At 50.1% G+C, this 16,480-nt stretch overlaps 1 protein-coding gene across 1 annotated transcript in view; it reads left to right on the forward strand.

Moving 5' to 3' along the window:
* The window catches only part of DHX36 (DEAH-box helicase 36), a 193,142-nt gene that overhangs the window by 161,770 nt on the left and 14,892 nt on the right, over positions 1-16,480 (forward strand). The window contains exons 15-19 of the mRNA XM_075340720.1: positions 1,272-1,415; positions 3,253-3,370; positions 3,446-3,544; positions 3,689-3,862; positions 4,292-4,378. Of these exons, the coding sequence (XP_075196835.1) occupies positions 1,272-1,415; positions 3,253-3,370; positions 3,446-3,544; positions 3,689-3,862; positions 4,292-4,378 (622 nt within the window). The remainder of the gene's footprint in view (positions 1-1,271; positions 1,416-3,252; positions 3,371-3,445; positions 3,545-3,688; positions 3,863-4,291; positions 4,379-16,480) is intronic.

Genomic DNA, 16,480 nt, shown 5'->3' on the forward strand with positions numbered 1-16,480 from the left:
CCGCGCACTGCCTGAGCGGGAGGTTTTGCATAAAAAACTGGAATGTAAAGTCAAATTTCATCTCCTATGGCCAGTCATGGTTTTAATAATTTGTGAACAATGTCCGGTCTGCAATCTATTTAGTCGATTCTTGGTCAAGTACATTCTGTTTTTCTTTACAAATTTACTCTTAAAACTGTGCCCTGTCCAGAGTTGGTGCCAATCAATTTGAAGGAACCAAACCATCAGCTTTGATTTCTTAAGTGGACCCACAAGAACCCGAATCCATGGCTGTTCATTTGATTATCCAGCCTGGCACAATGTCACAACCACAACCATAAAATCATTCCAGGCCGGCTAATTGAAAGAAGGGCCACGGATGTTGGGAAGCAGGAAGCGATTTTAAGACCGGAGCCACACTGGGACTAATACTGGCATGACACTCGGCTCGTGCTGGCAGCACAGTGGGAGCCGAGTGTCATGCGAGTGTCGCTGTGACTGAGGTCCGATCATGCATTAGGACCTCCGCTGCGAAGGGCGGGCCGGCACTTAGGAGGGGCGGGCCAGCGCTAAGGAGGGGCGGCCGGCACGGATGAGGAGAGGGAGGGATTTATCGCCCTCTCTCCTCCGTAGCCGGCTATTGTCATTCTCGCCATGCACTTGCGGTACACCGGTGTACTGCGACTGCAGTACGATCTTTCTCTCGCCCCATAGACTTGAATGGGTGCGAGAGAAAGAGTCTCGCATTACAGTCGCAGCATGCTGCGATTGTTTTCTTGGTCCGATTGGGCCGAGAAAATAATCGCTCATGGGTGCTGACACATAGGCTAATATTGGTCCGAGTGGAATGCGGTGTTTTATTGCATTCCACTCGGTCCGTTTTCATGCCATGTGGCTTAGGCCTCAGGGGGCTACTGTCTAGCACCCACAGATTACTGATGTGGATCATGGTTTGGGTCCAGCTAATCGTTTTGCATCAAGTCTAATGCCAGGTAAATAGAATGTACCCGACCAAGTATTGACCTCATAGATTCACACAACTAATGTAAAGAAAAACGTCCCACACTTTAAAACCGTGAACCACTGAAAAATATGAAATTTGACTTAGATGGCGGTCACCTCATGTGCAAGTCCAGCTCACGCTGCGGGAGGGAGGAGTACGGATCAGGTTACAGACTCTCATCCGCTTTGTGACATTGGAAAGAAGGGAGATTTGGTGGGGGAGGCATCTAAGTGCTTGGAGCCCACAATTTTTTAGCTTTGTGATAATAGTATGTCTTTATGTATTTTAGTATCACCATAGATGATGTGGTCCATGTCATAGATGGAGGCAAAATGAAGGAAACCAATTATGACACCCACAGTAATATCCGCACTTTGACGGCAGAGTGGGTTAGCCATGCAAATGCCAAGCAGAGGAAAGGACGAGCTGGCAGGTAAGGGCGCTGTGGGTTCTGCATTCGTTTTTCAGCTGTCTGTGCTGAATGTGTCTGGGAGACCGTCGCTTCCTTCTTTGCCCAACAAGGTGTTCGTAATGTCACTATTCCTTCATTCCAGATGACACTGTAAAAGTCCTCCTAAATAGTCTGAGTGATTACACGTCACGCACATACACACGTATAATATGGCTTGTATGACTCACTCTGCGGTATGTTATAAAGCCCTGATGCTGATTGAGTGCGGTCACCTACTGCAACCAGATTTCTCAGAGGACCCTCTTTGTGAATTTTTAAAGAGCCAAAGAAAAATTAGTAATTGTACTAATAGTTTATAAAATTTGCACTAATCAGATTCTTTTTGATTCACGTCACGTGATTTCGGTCAATTAATTGACCTGCTCCTCACACATCCAAAGTCATTTACCGCGGCTGTAAGTGATGTGTGCAAGCACATGTAAGGGTATGTGCAAAGGTTAATTAGTTGCTGAGATTTTGTTGTGTTTTTCCTCAGTTTTGTCACAAAAGTGAAACATTTCCTAGTTACTACTGATGTGCGGACTCTCAACCAGAATCAGTCGGGTCGAACTGGGTTTTATAGAAAAAACAAAACTGTCCCGGAATTGGTCTTGGATATCTGGCCTGATGCCAGTCCCCATATAAATTTATGGGGACCAGAAATCGGCACTTTAAAATGGTAGTAGAAGGGATAGGAGATTAGAGCAAGCGCGTTATACTTACCGAGTCTCCCGCACGTCTTTAACACTACTTCCGGGACCGCTCATTATCCCTTATGCAAATGCACTGCTTCCCCGCCCACTGGCAGTACCTGTGACTCTGGTGGCAGTCAGACGTGCCCACACCCTGTGTGACAATGTGTCTGACTGCAACCAATCAGAGGCGCTGTGTGCATGCGTGTGTTTCTATTGCTGTAAAAGAAATAAATAAATTTATTGGTGTATGGTCCCACCATATTATCATACCCAGCAGAGATAAAGCGTACGGCTACAGACTACAGCCCCTAGCCATGTGCTTATATTGGCTGTGTATCAAAATAAGAAAAAATGCATGCAACTTTTTTTTTATTATTATTTAAGTAACTAATTTTAAAACAGGCTTGCGATTTCCCCCCACCCCCCCACCCCCAATTTTGATACACAGCTATGATAAAGCTGACAGCTGGGAGACCCACGCTTATTGCACCCCCAGCCTAAAAATAGCAGACTGCAGCCACAAAGGATTGTTACATCGATTAGATGGGACAATCCCGGAACTTTACCAGGCTCATCCCGATTGCCCTCGTGTGGCGGCAATCTGTGTAATAAGGGGTTAACGGCTCACAACTGCCACTAAGCCCTAGCTTAGTAATGAACGGCGTCTGAGATCCCGCGCCACTTTAATTATCTTTAAGTGAAAAGAATTAAACAAAACACCGAAAAAAGCCTTTGTTTGAAATACAGTACAAAAAAAAATCAACCCTTTTTCTCCCATTTTACTAACCCTCAAATCACCCAGGTCCAACGTAATCCGTACGAGGTCCCATGACAATTCCTGCTCCTCTACAGCTGAAGTGACAGCGCACGGGCATAGAATATGACCTTCCGATGTGAGCTTCAGGGAGAGACTGGGATGAGCGGTGTCCTCACTCAGCTATGGGAGTGGTTTTTTTTGTTTGTTTTTTTTTTCTCTTTTCTCAGCCATTCTACAGTAATTTACAGGACCATTTACAGAGTTCTGTGCTACAGAATGATATTGTATATATAACAAAATGGATAGTCCATGTGCCGTCTATTTCTTTTTTTTATGTCTTGTGGGACATTTTTGTATTTTCTTGCAGAGTGAAGCCAGGTTACTGCTACCATTTATACAATAGACTGAGGGAAAGTCTGCTGGATGAATACCAGCTGCCAGAAATCATGAGGACACCATTGGAAGAACTCTGCCTTCAGATCAAGGTAGATCTCTAACTATGACTTGTTTTTCTGTCACGTTTTTAGCTTCCAAAGTCACTTACAGACATATATTCTTAGATCCTAAAACTAGGAGGTATCGCCTCTTTCCTTCAAAAAGTAATGGACGCGCCATCAAGGGAAGCAATAATCCTAGCAATAACTCATTTGATGGAACTGGTATGTAGTGAGACATGAAACCATCATAAAACCGTAATCTATATGTATGTGTTGGGACTAGTGTTTACGATCTTCTGAAGCCATTATTGAAACGACCCTTTCCCAGAATGGTGCATAATTTCTGAATTATTTATTCCCTTCTAGAATGCCCTTGATAAGCATGAGGAACTGACGCCACTTGGCTTTCATTTGGCACGCTTGCCTGTTGAGCCACATATTGGCAAGATGATCCTCTTTGGCGCTTTGTTCTGCTGTTTAGATCCAGTCTTAACGATTGCAGCAAGTCTCAGCTTTAAAGACCCATTTATAATTCCTTTGGTAAGTGCTGATGGTTATGAAGACTGCTGCATGCTGTTATCTGTTGCTGATCGGCACTCACTGACCTGTAGGACCAGACACTGACCCACGCATAAGGCTGGTGCTGTGTTAGGTACTGTGGATAAGGGAGTGCCGTTGCCTCCTCTTTCTACTGAACGTGGAGGTCTCAGGAGCCGAGATCAAGGACTGTAGTCATCAGGGTGGGTCATTGCTAGCGTCTCCCTGCCCTACTCTGCTTCATTGACAGATCTCACCCTATGTGTGTGTATAGGGAAAGACCTGTCCTGCTCTGCTGTATACTCTGCCTGTTCACTTGCAAATTAGGGAGCCTGTCCCCTGATTCATCTTGCATGAATCCCCTGACCGGTTCCCTTTAATGTCTGAATTTGCATTAGATGCTTACTTTACATGTATTTTGTTCTCTTTAAGGGAAAGGAGAAATTGGCTGATATGAAACGAAAGGAGTTGTCACAGAATACTAAAAGTGACCATTTGACTGCCCTAAATGCATTCCGGGTAAGTCGCTGCCAAAGAGACCCTGCGGTTGTGATAAAATAGTGGTTTATATTGTGCCGCACTCACTAGCGGGTAAACTATAACATTGCTCTCCTGGGTCTTGTGCTTCAGGCTGCACACAGCTTACAAAGTGACAAATGATTCTGTGAAATTAACCTTCCTTCGAAGCTGGGGGCCACTTAGTGTATTAGGCTTACGTTGGGTGTATGCACTGGGAGTGATCCAACAAGTATAGGGCACCATTTATCCACCCCATGCCAAAGTGGCTGGCAGTCATTTATATTTATACTTCTGTTGAAAAGTTGCAAACATTAAATATTAATATAGATAGTGTGAGTACAGACCAAAAGTTTGGACACACCTTCTCATTCAAAGAGTTTTCTTTATTTTCATGACTCTTAAAATTGTAGATTCACATTGAATTAACACATGTGGAATGAAATACTTGACAAAAAAGTGTGAAACAACTGAAAATATGTCTTATATTCTAGGTTCTTCAAAGTAGCCACCTTTTGCTTGGATTACTGCTTTCAACACTCTTGGCATTCTCTTGATGAGCTTCAAGAGGTAGTCACCGGAAAGGGTTTTCACTTCACAGGTGTGCCTGTCAGGTTTAATAAGTGGGATTTCTTGCCTTATAAATGGGGTTGGGACCATCAGTTGTGTTGTGCAGATGTCTGGTGGATACACAGCTGATGGTCCTACTGAATAGACTGTTAGAATTTGTATTATGGCAAGAAAAAAGGCAGCTAAGTAAAGAAAAACGAGTGGCCATCATTACTTTAAGAATTGAAGGTCAGTCAGTCTGAAAAATTGGGAAAACTTTGAAAGTATCCCCAAGTGCAGTGGCAAAACCCATCAAACGCTACAAATAAACTGGCTCACATGAGGACCGCCCCAGGAAAGGAAGAACAAGCGTCACCCCTGAAGACCAAGAGTCACCCCTGCTGCGGAGGATGAGTTTATCTGAGTCACCAGCCTCAGAAATCACAGGTTAACAGCACCTCAGATTAGAGACCAGGTCAATGCCACACAGAGTTCTAGCAGCAGACACATCTCTAGAACAACTATTAAGAGGAGACTTTGTGCAGCAGGCCTTCATGGTAAAATAGCTGCTAGGAAAGCACTGCTAAGGACAGGCAACAAGCAGATGAGACTTGTTTGGGCTAAAGTACAAAAGGAATGGACATTAGACCATTGGAAATCTGCGCTTTGGTCTGATAAGTCCAAATTTGAGATCTTTGGATCCAACCATCATGTCTTTGTGCGACGCAGAAAAGGTGAATGGATGGACTCTACATGCCTGGTTCCCACCGTGAAGCATGGAGGAGAGGAGGTATGATGGTGTGGGGGTGCTTTGCCAGTGACACTATTGGGGATTTATTCAAAATTAAAGGCATACTGAACCAGCATGGCTACCACAGCATGTTGCAGCGACATGCTATTCATCTGGTTTGCATTTAGTTGGACCATCCTTTATTGTTCAACAGGACAATGACACCAAACACACCTCCAGGCTGTGTAAGGGCTATTTGAATAAGAGGAGATTGATGGGGTGCTACGCCAGATGACCTGGTCTCCACAGTCACCAGACCTGAACCCAATTGAGATGGTTTGGGGTGAGCTGGACCGCAAAGTGAAGGCAAAAGGGCCAACAAGTGCTAAGCATCTCTGGGAACTCCTTCAAGACTGTTGGAAGACCATTTCCGGTGACTACCTCTTCAAGGTCATCAAGAGAGTGCCAAGAGTGTGCAAAGCAGTAATCAAATCAAAAAGTGGCTACTTTGAAGAACCGAGAATATAAGACATATTTTCCCCTCACCCATGACAGCACCCATATAATCACGTGGTGCTGTCATGGGTTCTGGAAAAACCGGCTACCGGTAAGTAACCTAGGTGTTTTCAGTTGTTTCACACTTTTTTGTTAAGTATTTCATTCCACATGTGTTAATTCATAGTTTTGATGCCATCAATGTGACTCTGCAATTTTCAGAGTCATGAAAATAAAGAAAACTCTTTGAATGAGAAGGTGTGTCCAAACTTTTGGTCCGTACTGTATATAGATGGATATATATATATATATATATATATATATATATATATATATATATATATATATATATATATATATATATATATCTCTATATATATCTATCTCGATCTATATTAGTGTGTTAAATACGGTTTAATATCGCTCTCTTGTAAATGTTAAAGCACCACTCCAGCTATTTTTTTCCAGCATTGGATCGCTGCTCCTGGTCTATGGTCCCTGACCCCAGTATTGTACTCGCTCGCTGGTATCTATTTTAGGAACTGAGAAAATAAATTCATGTGGAAAATGGATCTGTTACAAAACGAAACCAGACGTTTAGCTTCTGTTCGTTCCCATCTTGTAAAGGACGTGTGCTAAACATGAATTTTGTTTCTCTGTTCCAGAAATGTGACAGAACTATCAGACACTGCTCCTAACAAACAAGCGTTCACTTTTTCTTTATCGTTCCTTTGGGAGACCCAGACCATGGGTGTTTAGCTTCTGCCTCCGGAGGACACACAAAGTACTACACTTAAAAGTGTAGCTCCTCCCTCTGAGCTTATACACCCCCTGGTAGCCAGTCCTAGCCAGTTAATTGCTTTGTGTCAGGAGGCATACATCCACACATGCATTCTCATCTGATTTGTTTGACTTTTGGAAAGAGTTTGAAGAAAAGCGGGTCCATGTATGGACTCCCGGCATGTCCCTTCTCACCCCACTGTGTCGGCGGTGTTGTTAAGGTTGATTTACAAGGCTGCAGCCTTACATGCCGCGCTCCTTCACCATCCCTTCTGGGCTCTGGCTTGAAGTGGGAGCCAGCACGGTCTCCATGCTTGGCAGGAGTCCGGTCTCCATCCACAGCCCCTTGAGGATTGTGTTGGACCGGAGCACTCATCCCCAGAGACATGGCCCTGCGTCTCAGCAGCTAAGTACCTGAGACGTTTATGTTGGGGGTCCCGGTTCTTTATTGTAAGGGGAGAGTATGCTGTATGTGATTGTTTTAACTTTTCCGGCGGATTCTCTAGCTTTTGCCTGAGAACCGCGCTGATGGTGCCTGCTTGTCGGCCTCGCCGCTTAAATTTAGGCCCCGGCTTCGCCGGAGGCCTAGTTTCATTTTCCTGCCCTCGCATGTCACTCATGCAGAGGGACAGGTTCGGCTCCTCCCGGCGGCCGTTCTACACAGGGGAGGGACACTCCCCACTGCTGGGGCGTCCCTCCTTCCCTGCAGGTCTCTATAGCCCTCCAGTTCCCGCTCTTTTATAGGAACGCCCCCTAGTCATTTCTCAGGCAGAGTTCACTCTGCTCTGGGACATCCTGTATTCTGCATCTCTGCTGAGGTGCTGCGACTGGGGGACCGGGCTTCGGGATATGGAGGGCACACAACACCGCGCTCAGCGGTCTGGTAAGCCACAGCCGGTCTCCGGTTGTGGACCTCTGTATATTCTCCCTGGGGTTCATTCTCTGCAAAGCCCCCACTCCAGCAGCATGTCTCACACAAGGAGCAAGGCTCCAAAGCTTTATTCTGCGTGCACTGCATGTAAGCTCCTGCTGCCTGAGCCGAGCATTTATCCACACTGTGATGGTTGCTCTAACTTGGCGGTGCCACAGCCTGGAGTCTCACCCCCAGTGGGCGCCGGGTGCAGGCTGCTGCTGCACCTGTGACTGAACCCCCGGCCTGGGTAGAGTCCTTTTCTAGGTCCATATCCCAGTCATTTGCTGAGTCCATGGGACTTTTGTCCAGGACTTTGATGAATATGCATCAGCCTCCCTCACAGAGTGCCTCTAATACTCTTGACAGAGGACTCCTATCCTCTGACCTCCGTCCATCGGAGCTCACGGAGGATTCACAATCTGATCCCAGACCCCGTCCTTCTAAGAGAAGGCGCAGGGTTTCCTCCCCCTCCCCATCCCACGGCTCTGTCTCAAGAGCTGACTCTCAAGATGAGGAGGATGCCCTCACTGGGGGCTCGGAGGCTATGTATCCCATCGATTTCTCTGAGGGTGACTCAGATCTTAGTGATTTGATTGCTTCTATTAATTCTGTGCTGGATCTCAATCCGCTAGTGTCAGAAGTGTCAGAGGAGCAACTCTCTTTGGCAGAAAAACATCAGTTTACCTCGCCTAAGAGAGTGAAGAGTGTGTTCTTTAACCACTCCAGTTTTCAGACCGCTGTGACCAAACCCAGGGCCTGCCCTGACAAACGCTTTCCAAAGCGTGGTTCTGATGACCGGTTTCCATTTCCACCTGAGGTGGTCAAGGAGTGGTCTCACTCCCCAAAGGTAGACCCTCCGGTGTCTAGGCTATCAGCCCGGACCGTTGTGTCGGTGGCTGACGGCACCTCACTCAAGGATTCCACCGACCGTCAGATTGACCTTCTGGCCAAATCTGTGTATGAAGCTGCGGGGGCCGCGTTTTCCCCGACTTTTGCAGCAGTGTGGGCCCTCAAAGCCATCTCTGCTTCTCTAGAGGAGATGCATTCCCTCACCAAGGAATCTATGCCTGAGATGGTTACCTTAACTGCTCAGGCTTCAGCTTTTTCATCTTATGCCATGTCTGCCATGCTAGAGGCTGCTCACCGCACTGCGGTGGCTTCAGCTAATTCTCTTGTTATCCGCAGGATTTTGTGGCTTCGAGAGTGGATGGCAGATGTTTCTTCCAAGAAGTTTCTTGCTGGGCTCCCTTTTGCTGGTTCACGGCTGTTTGGTGAACAGCTGGATGAAATCATTAAAGAAGCTACTGGCGGGAAGAGTACTTCCATGCCACAAACCAAGACCAGGGAACCCGCCCAGGGTAGGAATCAATCGAGGTTTCGTTCCTTTCGTTCCTCCAACTGGTCATCCTCTAAGCCTTCCGCCTCATCCGCTAACTCAGCCAAGGATCAGAAATCCAACTGGCGCCCAAAAGCGTGTCCGCAGAAGACCGCAGGAGGTTCTGCCACTAAGGCAGCTTCCTCATGACTCTCGGCCCGCTCCAGCCACGTCCTTAATCTGTGGCAGGCTCTCCCACTTTGGCGACGCTTGGTTAAAGCAAGTCTCCGATCAGTGGGTGAGAGACATCATATCTCACGGCTACAGGATAGAATTCTCTTCCAGCCCTCCAAACAGATTTTTTTCTCTCAACTCCCCCCTGCTCCAAGGCCGCCGCCTTCTCGCAGGCCGTGGCGTCCTTGCAGGCAAACGGAGTGATTGTCCCAGTTCCCGCTCAGGAATGGTTCAGAGGTTTTTACTCAAATCTCTTCCTAGTTCCAAAAAAGGATGGTACCTTCCGGCCCATCCTGGATCTCAAGCTTCTTAACAAGCATGTCCGGGTGCGGCATTTTCGCATGAAGTCTCTGCGATCAGTCATTGCCTCTATGACCCAAGGGGAGTTCCTGGCGTCCATCGACATCAGAGATGCCTATCTACATGTGCCAATCGCAGTGTCACATCAGCGTTGGTTACGTTTTGCGATAGGAGAGGATCATTTCCAATTCGTGGCTCTCCCCTTCGGGTTAGCCACGGCCCCTCGGGTATTCACCAAGGTCATGGCGGCAGTGATTGCGGTCCTGCACCTCCAGGGGTTAGCAGTGCTTCCTTATCTGGACGACCTTCTGGTCAAGGGTACATCCAGCGCAGACTGTCAGCGGAGTGTTTCGCTCACTCTCGCCACCCTATCCCAATTCAGGTGGATTGTCAATCTTCCCAAATCCACTCTGACTCCGACCCAGAGTCTCCCGTACCTAGGGATGCAGTTCGAGACTTTGCCGGCACTTGTGAAGTTGCCCTTAATCAAACAGCAGTCTCTCCAGCTAGCGGTGCGCTCTCTCCTGAGGCCCTGCCGTTATTCCCTCAGGCGCCTGATGCAGGTGCTGGGTCAAATGGTGGCCTACATGGAGGCGGTTCCCTTTGCCCAGCTCCATCTGCGTCCTCTGCAGCTGGACATTCTCCGCTGTTGGGACAAGCGGCCTTCCTCCTTACAAAGGTTAGTGGCTTTGTCGCTACGGACCAGGAGTTCTCTTCAGTGGTGGCTTCGACCCCTCTCCCTGTCCCAAGAGCGCTCCTTCCTGACTCCGTCCTGGGTGATTCTCACCACGGATGCCAGCCTATCCGGCTGGGGAGCGGTACATCACCACAGAGCACAGGGCACTTGGACTCCGTCCGAGTCAGCCCTTTCAATCAATGTGCTGGAAACCAGAGCTGTGCTTCTAGCTCTCCTAGCCTTTCACCACCTGTTGGCGGGCAGGCACATTCGAGACCAGTCAGACAACGCAACAGCGGTTGCCTACATCAATCACCAAGGCGGGACACGCAGCCGCCTGGCAATGTTGGAGGTCCAACGCATTCTTCAATGGGCGGAGGACTCCAAGTCCACCATATCCGCAGTCCACATCCCTGGCGTAGAAAACTGGGAGGCAGATTATCTCAGCCGTCAATCCGTGGACGGTGGCGAGTGGTCCCTGCACCCGGCAGTGTTTCAGTCAATGTGCCGCAAGTGGGGCACTCCGGACGTGGACCTAATGGCATCCCGTCACAACAAGAAGGTTCCGGTTTACGTGGCTCGCTCCCACGATCCTCAGGCCTTCGCCGCGGACGCTCTGGTTCAAGACTGGTCCCAGTTTCGTCTGTCCTACGTGTTTTCCCCCTCTAGCTCTCTTGCCCAGAGTCCTGCGCAAGATCAGAATTGAGGGCCGTCGAGTCATCCTCATTGCACCGGACTGGCCCAGGCGAGCTTGGTATCCTGACCTGCTCCAACTGTCCGTGGAGATGCCGTGGCATCTTCCGGACCGTCCAGACCTGCTCTCGCAAGGTCCGTTTTTCCGCCCGAATTCTGCGGCACTCAAATTGACGGCGTGGCTCTTGAGTCCTGGATTTTGACGGCTTCTGGTATTCCTGAAGTCATCTCCACTATGACTCGGGCCCGTAAGTCTTCCTCCGTCAAGATCTATCACAGGACTTGGAAAATTTTCCTGTCCTGGTGTCGCTCTTCCCGCCATTCTCCTTGGCCATTCTCGTTGCCGACCCTTCTGTCTTTTTTACAGTCCGGTCTGCAGCTAGGACTGTCCCTCAACTCTCTCAAGGGACAAGTCTCAGCTCTATCAGTGCTGTTCCAGCGGCGTCTCGCCCGGCTGGCTCAGGTCCGCACCTTCATGCAAGGTGCGTCTCACATCATTCCACCTTAACGGCGGCCCTTCGATCCCTGGGACCTTAACTTGGTCCTCACGGTATTGCAGAAACCCCCTTTCGAGCCCCTTGGGAAGGTTTCTTTGTATCGTCTTTCTCAAAAGGTGGCCTTTCTAGTTGCCATAACTTCTCTCAGGAGAGTCTCTGATTTGGCTGCGCTCTCCTCGGAGTCACCTTTTTTGGTTTTTCACCAAGACAAGGTAGTTCTCTGTCCGACCCCGGACTTTCTTCCTAAGGTGGTCTCTCCCTTCCACCTTAACCAGGATATTTCCTTGCCTTCCTTCTGTCCGGCCCCTGTTCATCGCTTTGAGAAAGCGCTGCATACTCTAGATCTGGTGCGTGCTCTCCGGATTTATGTGTCTCGCACCGCTGCGCTTAGGCGGTGCACCTCTCTTTTCTTTTTCGCTCCTAATTGGGAGACCCAGACAGTGGGTGTATAGCTACTGCCTCTGGAGGCCGCACAAAGAACTACACTTAAAAGTGTAAGGCCCCTCCCCTTCTGGCTATACACCCTCCCGTAGGAGTACGGATTCCTCAGTTTTAGCTTTGTGCGAAGGAGGTCAGACACGCACGCATAGCTCCATTGTTTTTAGTCAGCAGCAGCTGCTGACTATGTCGGATGGAAGAAAAGAGGGCCCATACAGGGCTCCCAGCATGCTCCCTTCTCACCCCACTGTATGTCGGAGGTGTTTGTAAGGTTGAGGTACCCATTGCGGGTACGGCGGCAGGAGCCCACATGCTGATTCCTTCCCCATCCCTTTTTACAGGGCTCTGGGTGAAGTGGGATTACTGGTCTCCAGGCACTGAGACCGTGCTCCATCTACAGCCCGGGAGAAGATGCTGGATGGAGCGGAGTACATCAGGGACATGGCCCTGCTTCCTCAAGGTACTCTGTGTCCCCGTGCATTTGGCGCTCACACCGCAGCATGCTGGGTGTTGTAGTGCGCCGGGGACATCAGCGCTGCGGCGCTTGTGCCATGGCCTCATTCAGCTTCGCTGAAGCAGGCACACTTCTGGGAATCGGTCGCGCCGGCCGCTGGGACTGCGGCGCGGCTGGCACTTGTGGTGCGCCGGGGACTTCAGCGCGGGCCGCGCTTTTACGGCGGCCGCGCTGATAACTCGAGTCCCCGGCTTTTGCGGCCTGCTTCCGTTCGTTCCCGCCCCCAGACCTGCCAGTCAGGAGAGGGGCGGGACGCTGGTCAGTGCATCAGCGCCGAGGGCTGGAGTCGTTTTTACATACTCCAGCCCTCACAATAGGCACAGAGGGGACACTGTTTCCCGCACTTTTGTTTAGGAACTCCCACGGACCGCCCCTCTCCACAGACGCCGGCAGCCATTCCTGCTGACACGCTGAGCTGCAGAGGGGAGCCGGGGAGACCCAGACAAGGAATTCTGCGCCTCTTACCCGCTATTCAGCGGGCGGTAAGCAGCCCTCAGGGCTCACCCCCTCTTGTGCCAGTAGTATTCTTAGTATTTTGTTTCTACAAATACTTTGTATTGCATAGCGCTGGTCGCCCTTTGGCTATAGACTCTCTCACATTGCAGAGAGCCAGCAGCATGTTGTCCGTAAAACGCAAGGGTGCCAAGGCACAGACATTATATGCTTCCTGCACCGCATGTGGGACTTTTCTACCGGCAGGCTCCACGGACCCCCATTGTGTGCAGTGCTCGGCCCCTGCGGCGCTTGCACAGTCGGGACCTCTGCTGGACGTGACCCAGGGTGTACCACCTGTGAATGCTGTCCAGGTGACAGGAACTGAGTTTGCAGCTTTTGCTGACAGAATGTCTCTCACTATGTCACAAATTCTTGACACATTGCGAGCTAGGCCTGTACTTCAGGCCACGGACACTGTGCAATCATTGCCCCCTGGTCCCCCTCAGCTGAATTACCTCCAAGCTCCGGGACGGGCACATACACCTCAGGGTGAAGACTCTGACTCGGACGATGGCCCCGGGCAGCCTAAGCGGGCTCGCTATGACGGGCCTTCACATTCGTCTCAATGGTCAGGATCCCAGCGAGATGAATCTATGGGTGATGAGGCGGACGTAACTGATCAGGATTCTGATCCTGGGACCGCTCTCAATCTAGATACACCAGATGGTGACGCCATAGTTAATGATCTTATATTTAACATCAATAAGATGTTAAATATTTCCCCACCAGCTCCTCTTGTAGAGGAGTCAGCTTCGCAGCACGAGAGAATCCATTTCAGATACCCTAAGCGTACATTAAGCACTTTTCTGGACCACGCTGACTTTAGAGACGCAATCCAGAAACCCCACGCTTATCCTGAAAGGCGTTTTTCTAAACGGCTTAAAGATACACGCTATCCTTTTCCCCCTGAGGTGGTCAAGGGTTGGACCCAGTGTCCAAAAGTGGATCCTCCAATTTCCAGGCTTGCAGCTAGATCCTTGGTTGCAGTTGAAGATGGAGCGGCACTTAAAGATGCCACTGACAGGCAGATGGAGCTCTGGCTGAAATCCATCTATGAAGCGATTGGAGCGTCGTTAGCGCCATCTTTTGCGGCCGTATGGGCACTCCAAGCTATCTCAGCCGGGCTTGCGCAAGTCGACTCAGTCACACGTGCATTTGCCCCGCAGGTAGCACCATTGACCTCGCAAATGGCGGCATTCGCGTCGTACGCGATTAATGCTGTTCTTGACGCTACAAGCCGCACGGCAGTGGCGTCAGCCAACTCCGTTGTTTTGCGTAGGGCCCTGTGGTTGAGACATTGGAAAGCAGATTCTCATTCCAAGAAGTGCTTAACCAATTTGCCTTTTTCTCGTGACCGATTGTTTGGAGAGCGTTTGGATGAAATCATCAAACACTCCAAGGGTAAGGACTCATCCTTACCGCAACACAGACAAAACAAACCCCAACAGAGGAAGGGTCAGTCTGGTTATCGGTCCTTTCGAGGACCGGGCAGGTCCCAATTCGCCTCGTCAAAAAAGACTCAAAAAGACCAGAGACGCTCAGATTCTTGGAGGTCTCAGTCACGCCCAAAAAGGACAGCCGGAGGAACCGTTGCCAAGACGGCGTCCTCCTGACTTGCAGTCTCCGATTCCCACACCCGCGGTCGGTGGGAGGCTTTCCCACTTTGGCGACATTTGGCTGTCACGCGTCAAAGACCGTTGGGTGAGGGATATTCTGTCTCACGGGTACAGGATAGAGTTCAGTTCTCGTCCGCCAACTCGTTTCTTCAGAACTTCTCCACCACCAGACCGAGCCGATGCTCTGTTGCAGGCGGTGGCCGCTCTAAAGGCGGAAGGAGTGGTGACCTCCGTCCCTCTTCAGGAACAAGGTCACGGTTTTTACTCCAATCTGTTTGTGGTCCCAAAAAAGGACGGATCGTATCGACCCGTCCTGGATCTAAAGTTGCTCAACAGACACGTAAAAGTCAGGAGGTTCCGGATGGAATCCCTACGCTCCGTCATAGCCTCAATGTCTCAAGGAGATTTTCTAGCATCAATAGATATCAAAGATGCGTATCTCCACGTGCCGATTGCACCAGAGCATCAGCGTTTCCTACGCTTCGTCATACACGACGAACACCTGCAGTTCGTAGCGTTACCTTTCGGTCTGGCAACAGCCCCCCGGGTCTTCACCAAAGTCATGGCAGCAGTAGTAGCTGTTCTGCACTCGCAGGGTCACTCGGTCATCCCGTATCTAGACGACCTGCTTATAAAGGCACCCTCTCAAGAGGCATGCCAGCACAATCTGAAGGTGGCACTAGACACTCTCCAGAGTTTCGGGTGGATTATCAACTTTCCAAAGTCTCATCTAACCCCGACCCAATCTCTGACTTATCTTGGCATGGAGTTTCATACTCTCTCAGCGATAGTGAAGCTTCCACTGGACAAGCAGTGCTCGCTACGGACTGGAGTGCAATCTCTCCTTCAGAGCCAGTCGCACTCACTGAGGCGCCTCATGCATTTCCTAGGAAAGATGGTAGCAGCGATGGAGGCAGTCCCGTTCGCGCAGTTTCATCTGCGCCCTCTACAATGGGACATTCTACGCCAATGGGATGGGAAATCGACGTCCCTCGACAGGACTGTCTCCCTCTCTCAGACTGCCAAGGACTCTCTGCGTTGGTGGCTTCTCCCCACCTCATTGTCACAGGGAAAGTCGTTCCTTCCCCCGTCCTGGGCAGTGGTCACGACGGATGCGAGCCTATCAGGGTGGGGAGCGGTGTTTCTCCACCACAGGGCTCAGGGGACGTGGACTCAGGAAGAGTCCACCCTGCAGATCAATGTTCTGGAAATCAGAGCAATCTTTCTTGCCCTGCGAGCCTTCCAACAATGGCTGGAAGGCAAGCAGATTCGGATTCAGTCGGACAATTCCACGGCGGTGGCGTACATCAACCACCAAGGGGGAACACGCAGTCGCCAAGCTTTTCAAGAAGTCCAGCGGATTTTGACGTGGGTGGAAAGCAGAGCGTCCACCATATCCGCAGTTCACATCCCAGGCGTGGAAAACTGGGAAGCAGACTTTCTCAGTCGCCAGGGCATGGACGCAGGAGAATGGTCCCTTCACCCGGACGTGTTTCAGCAGATCTGTTGCCGCTGGGGGACGCCGGACGTCGATCTGATGGCGTCACGGCACAACAACAAAGTCCCAGTTTTCATGGCACGGTCTCACGATCACCGAGCACTGGCGGCAGACGCCTTGGTTCAGGATTGGTCGCAATTCCGACTCCCCTATGTGTTCCCACCTCTAGCATTGTTACCCAGAGTTCTCCGGAAAATCAGGTCCGACTGCCATCGAGCCATACTCGTCGCTCCAGATTGGCCAAGAAGGTCGTGGTACCCGGATCTGTGGCATCTCACGGTAGGCCAACCGTGGACACTACCAGACCGTCCAGATTTGCTGTCTCAAGGGCCGTTTTTACATCTGAATTCTGCGGCCCTGAA

The sequence above is a fragment of the Anomaloglossus baeobatrachus genome, chromosome 3 (genome assembly GCF_048569485.1).
Source record: "Anomaloglossus baeobatrachus isolate aAnoBae1 chromosome 3, aAnoBae1.hap1, whole genome shotgun sequence".
NCBI classification, from domain to species: Eukaryota; Metazoa; Chordata; class Amphibia; order Anura; family Aromobatidae; genus Anomaloglossus; species Anomaloglossus baeobatrachus.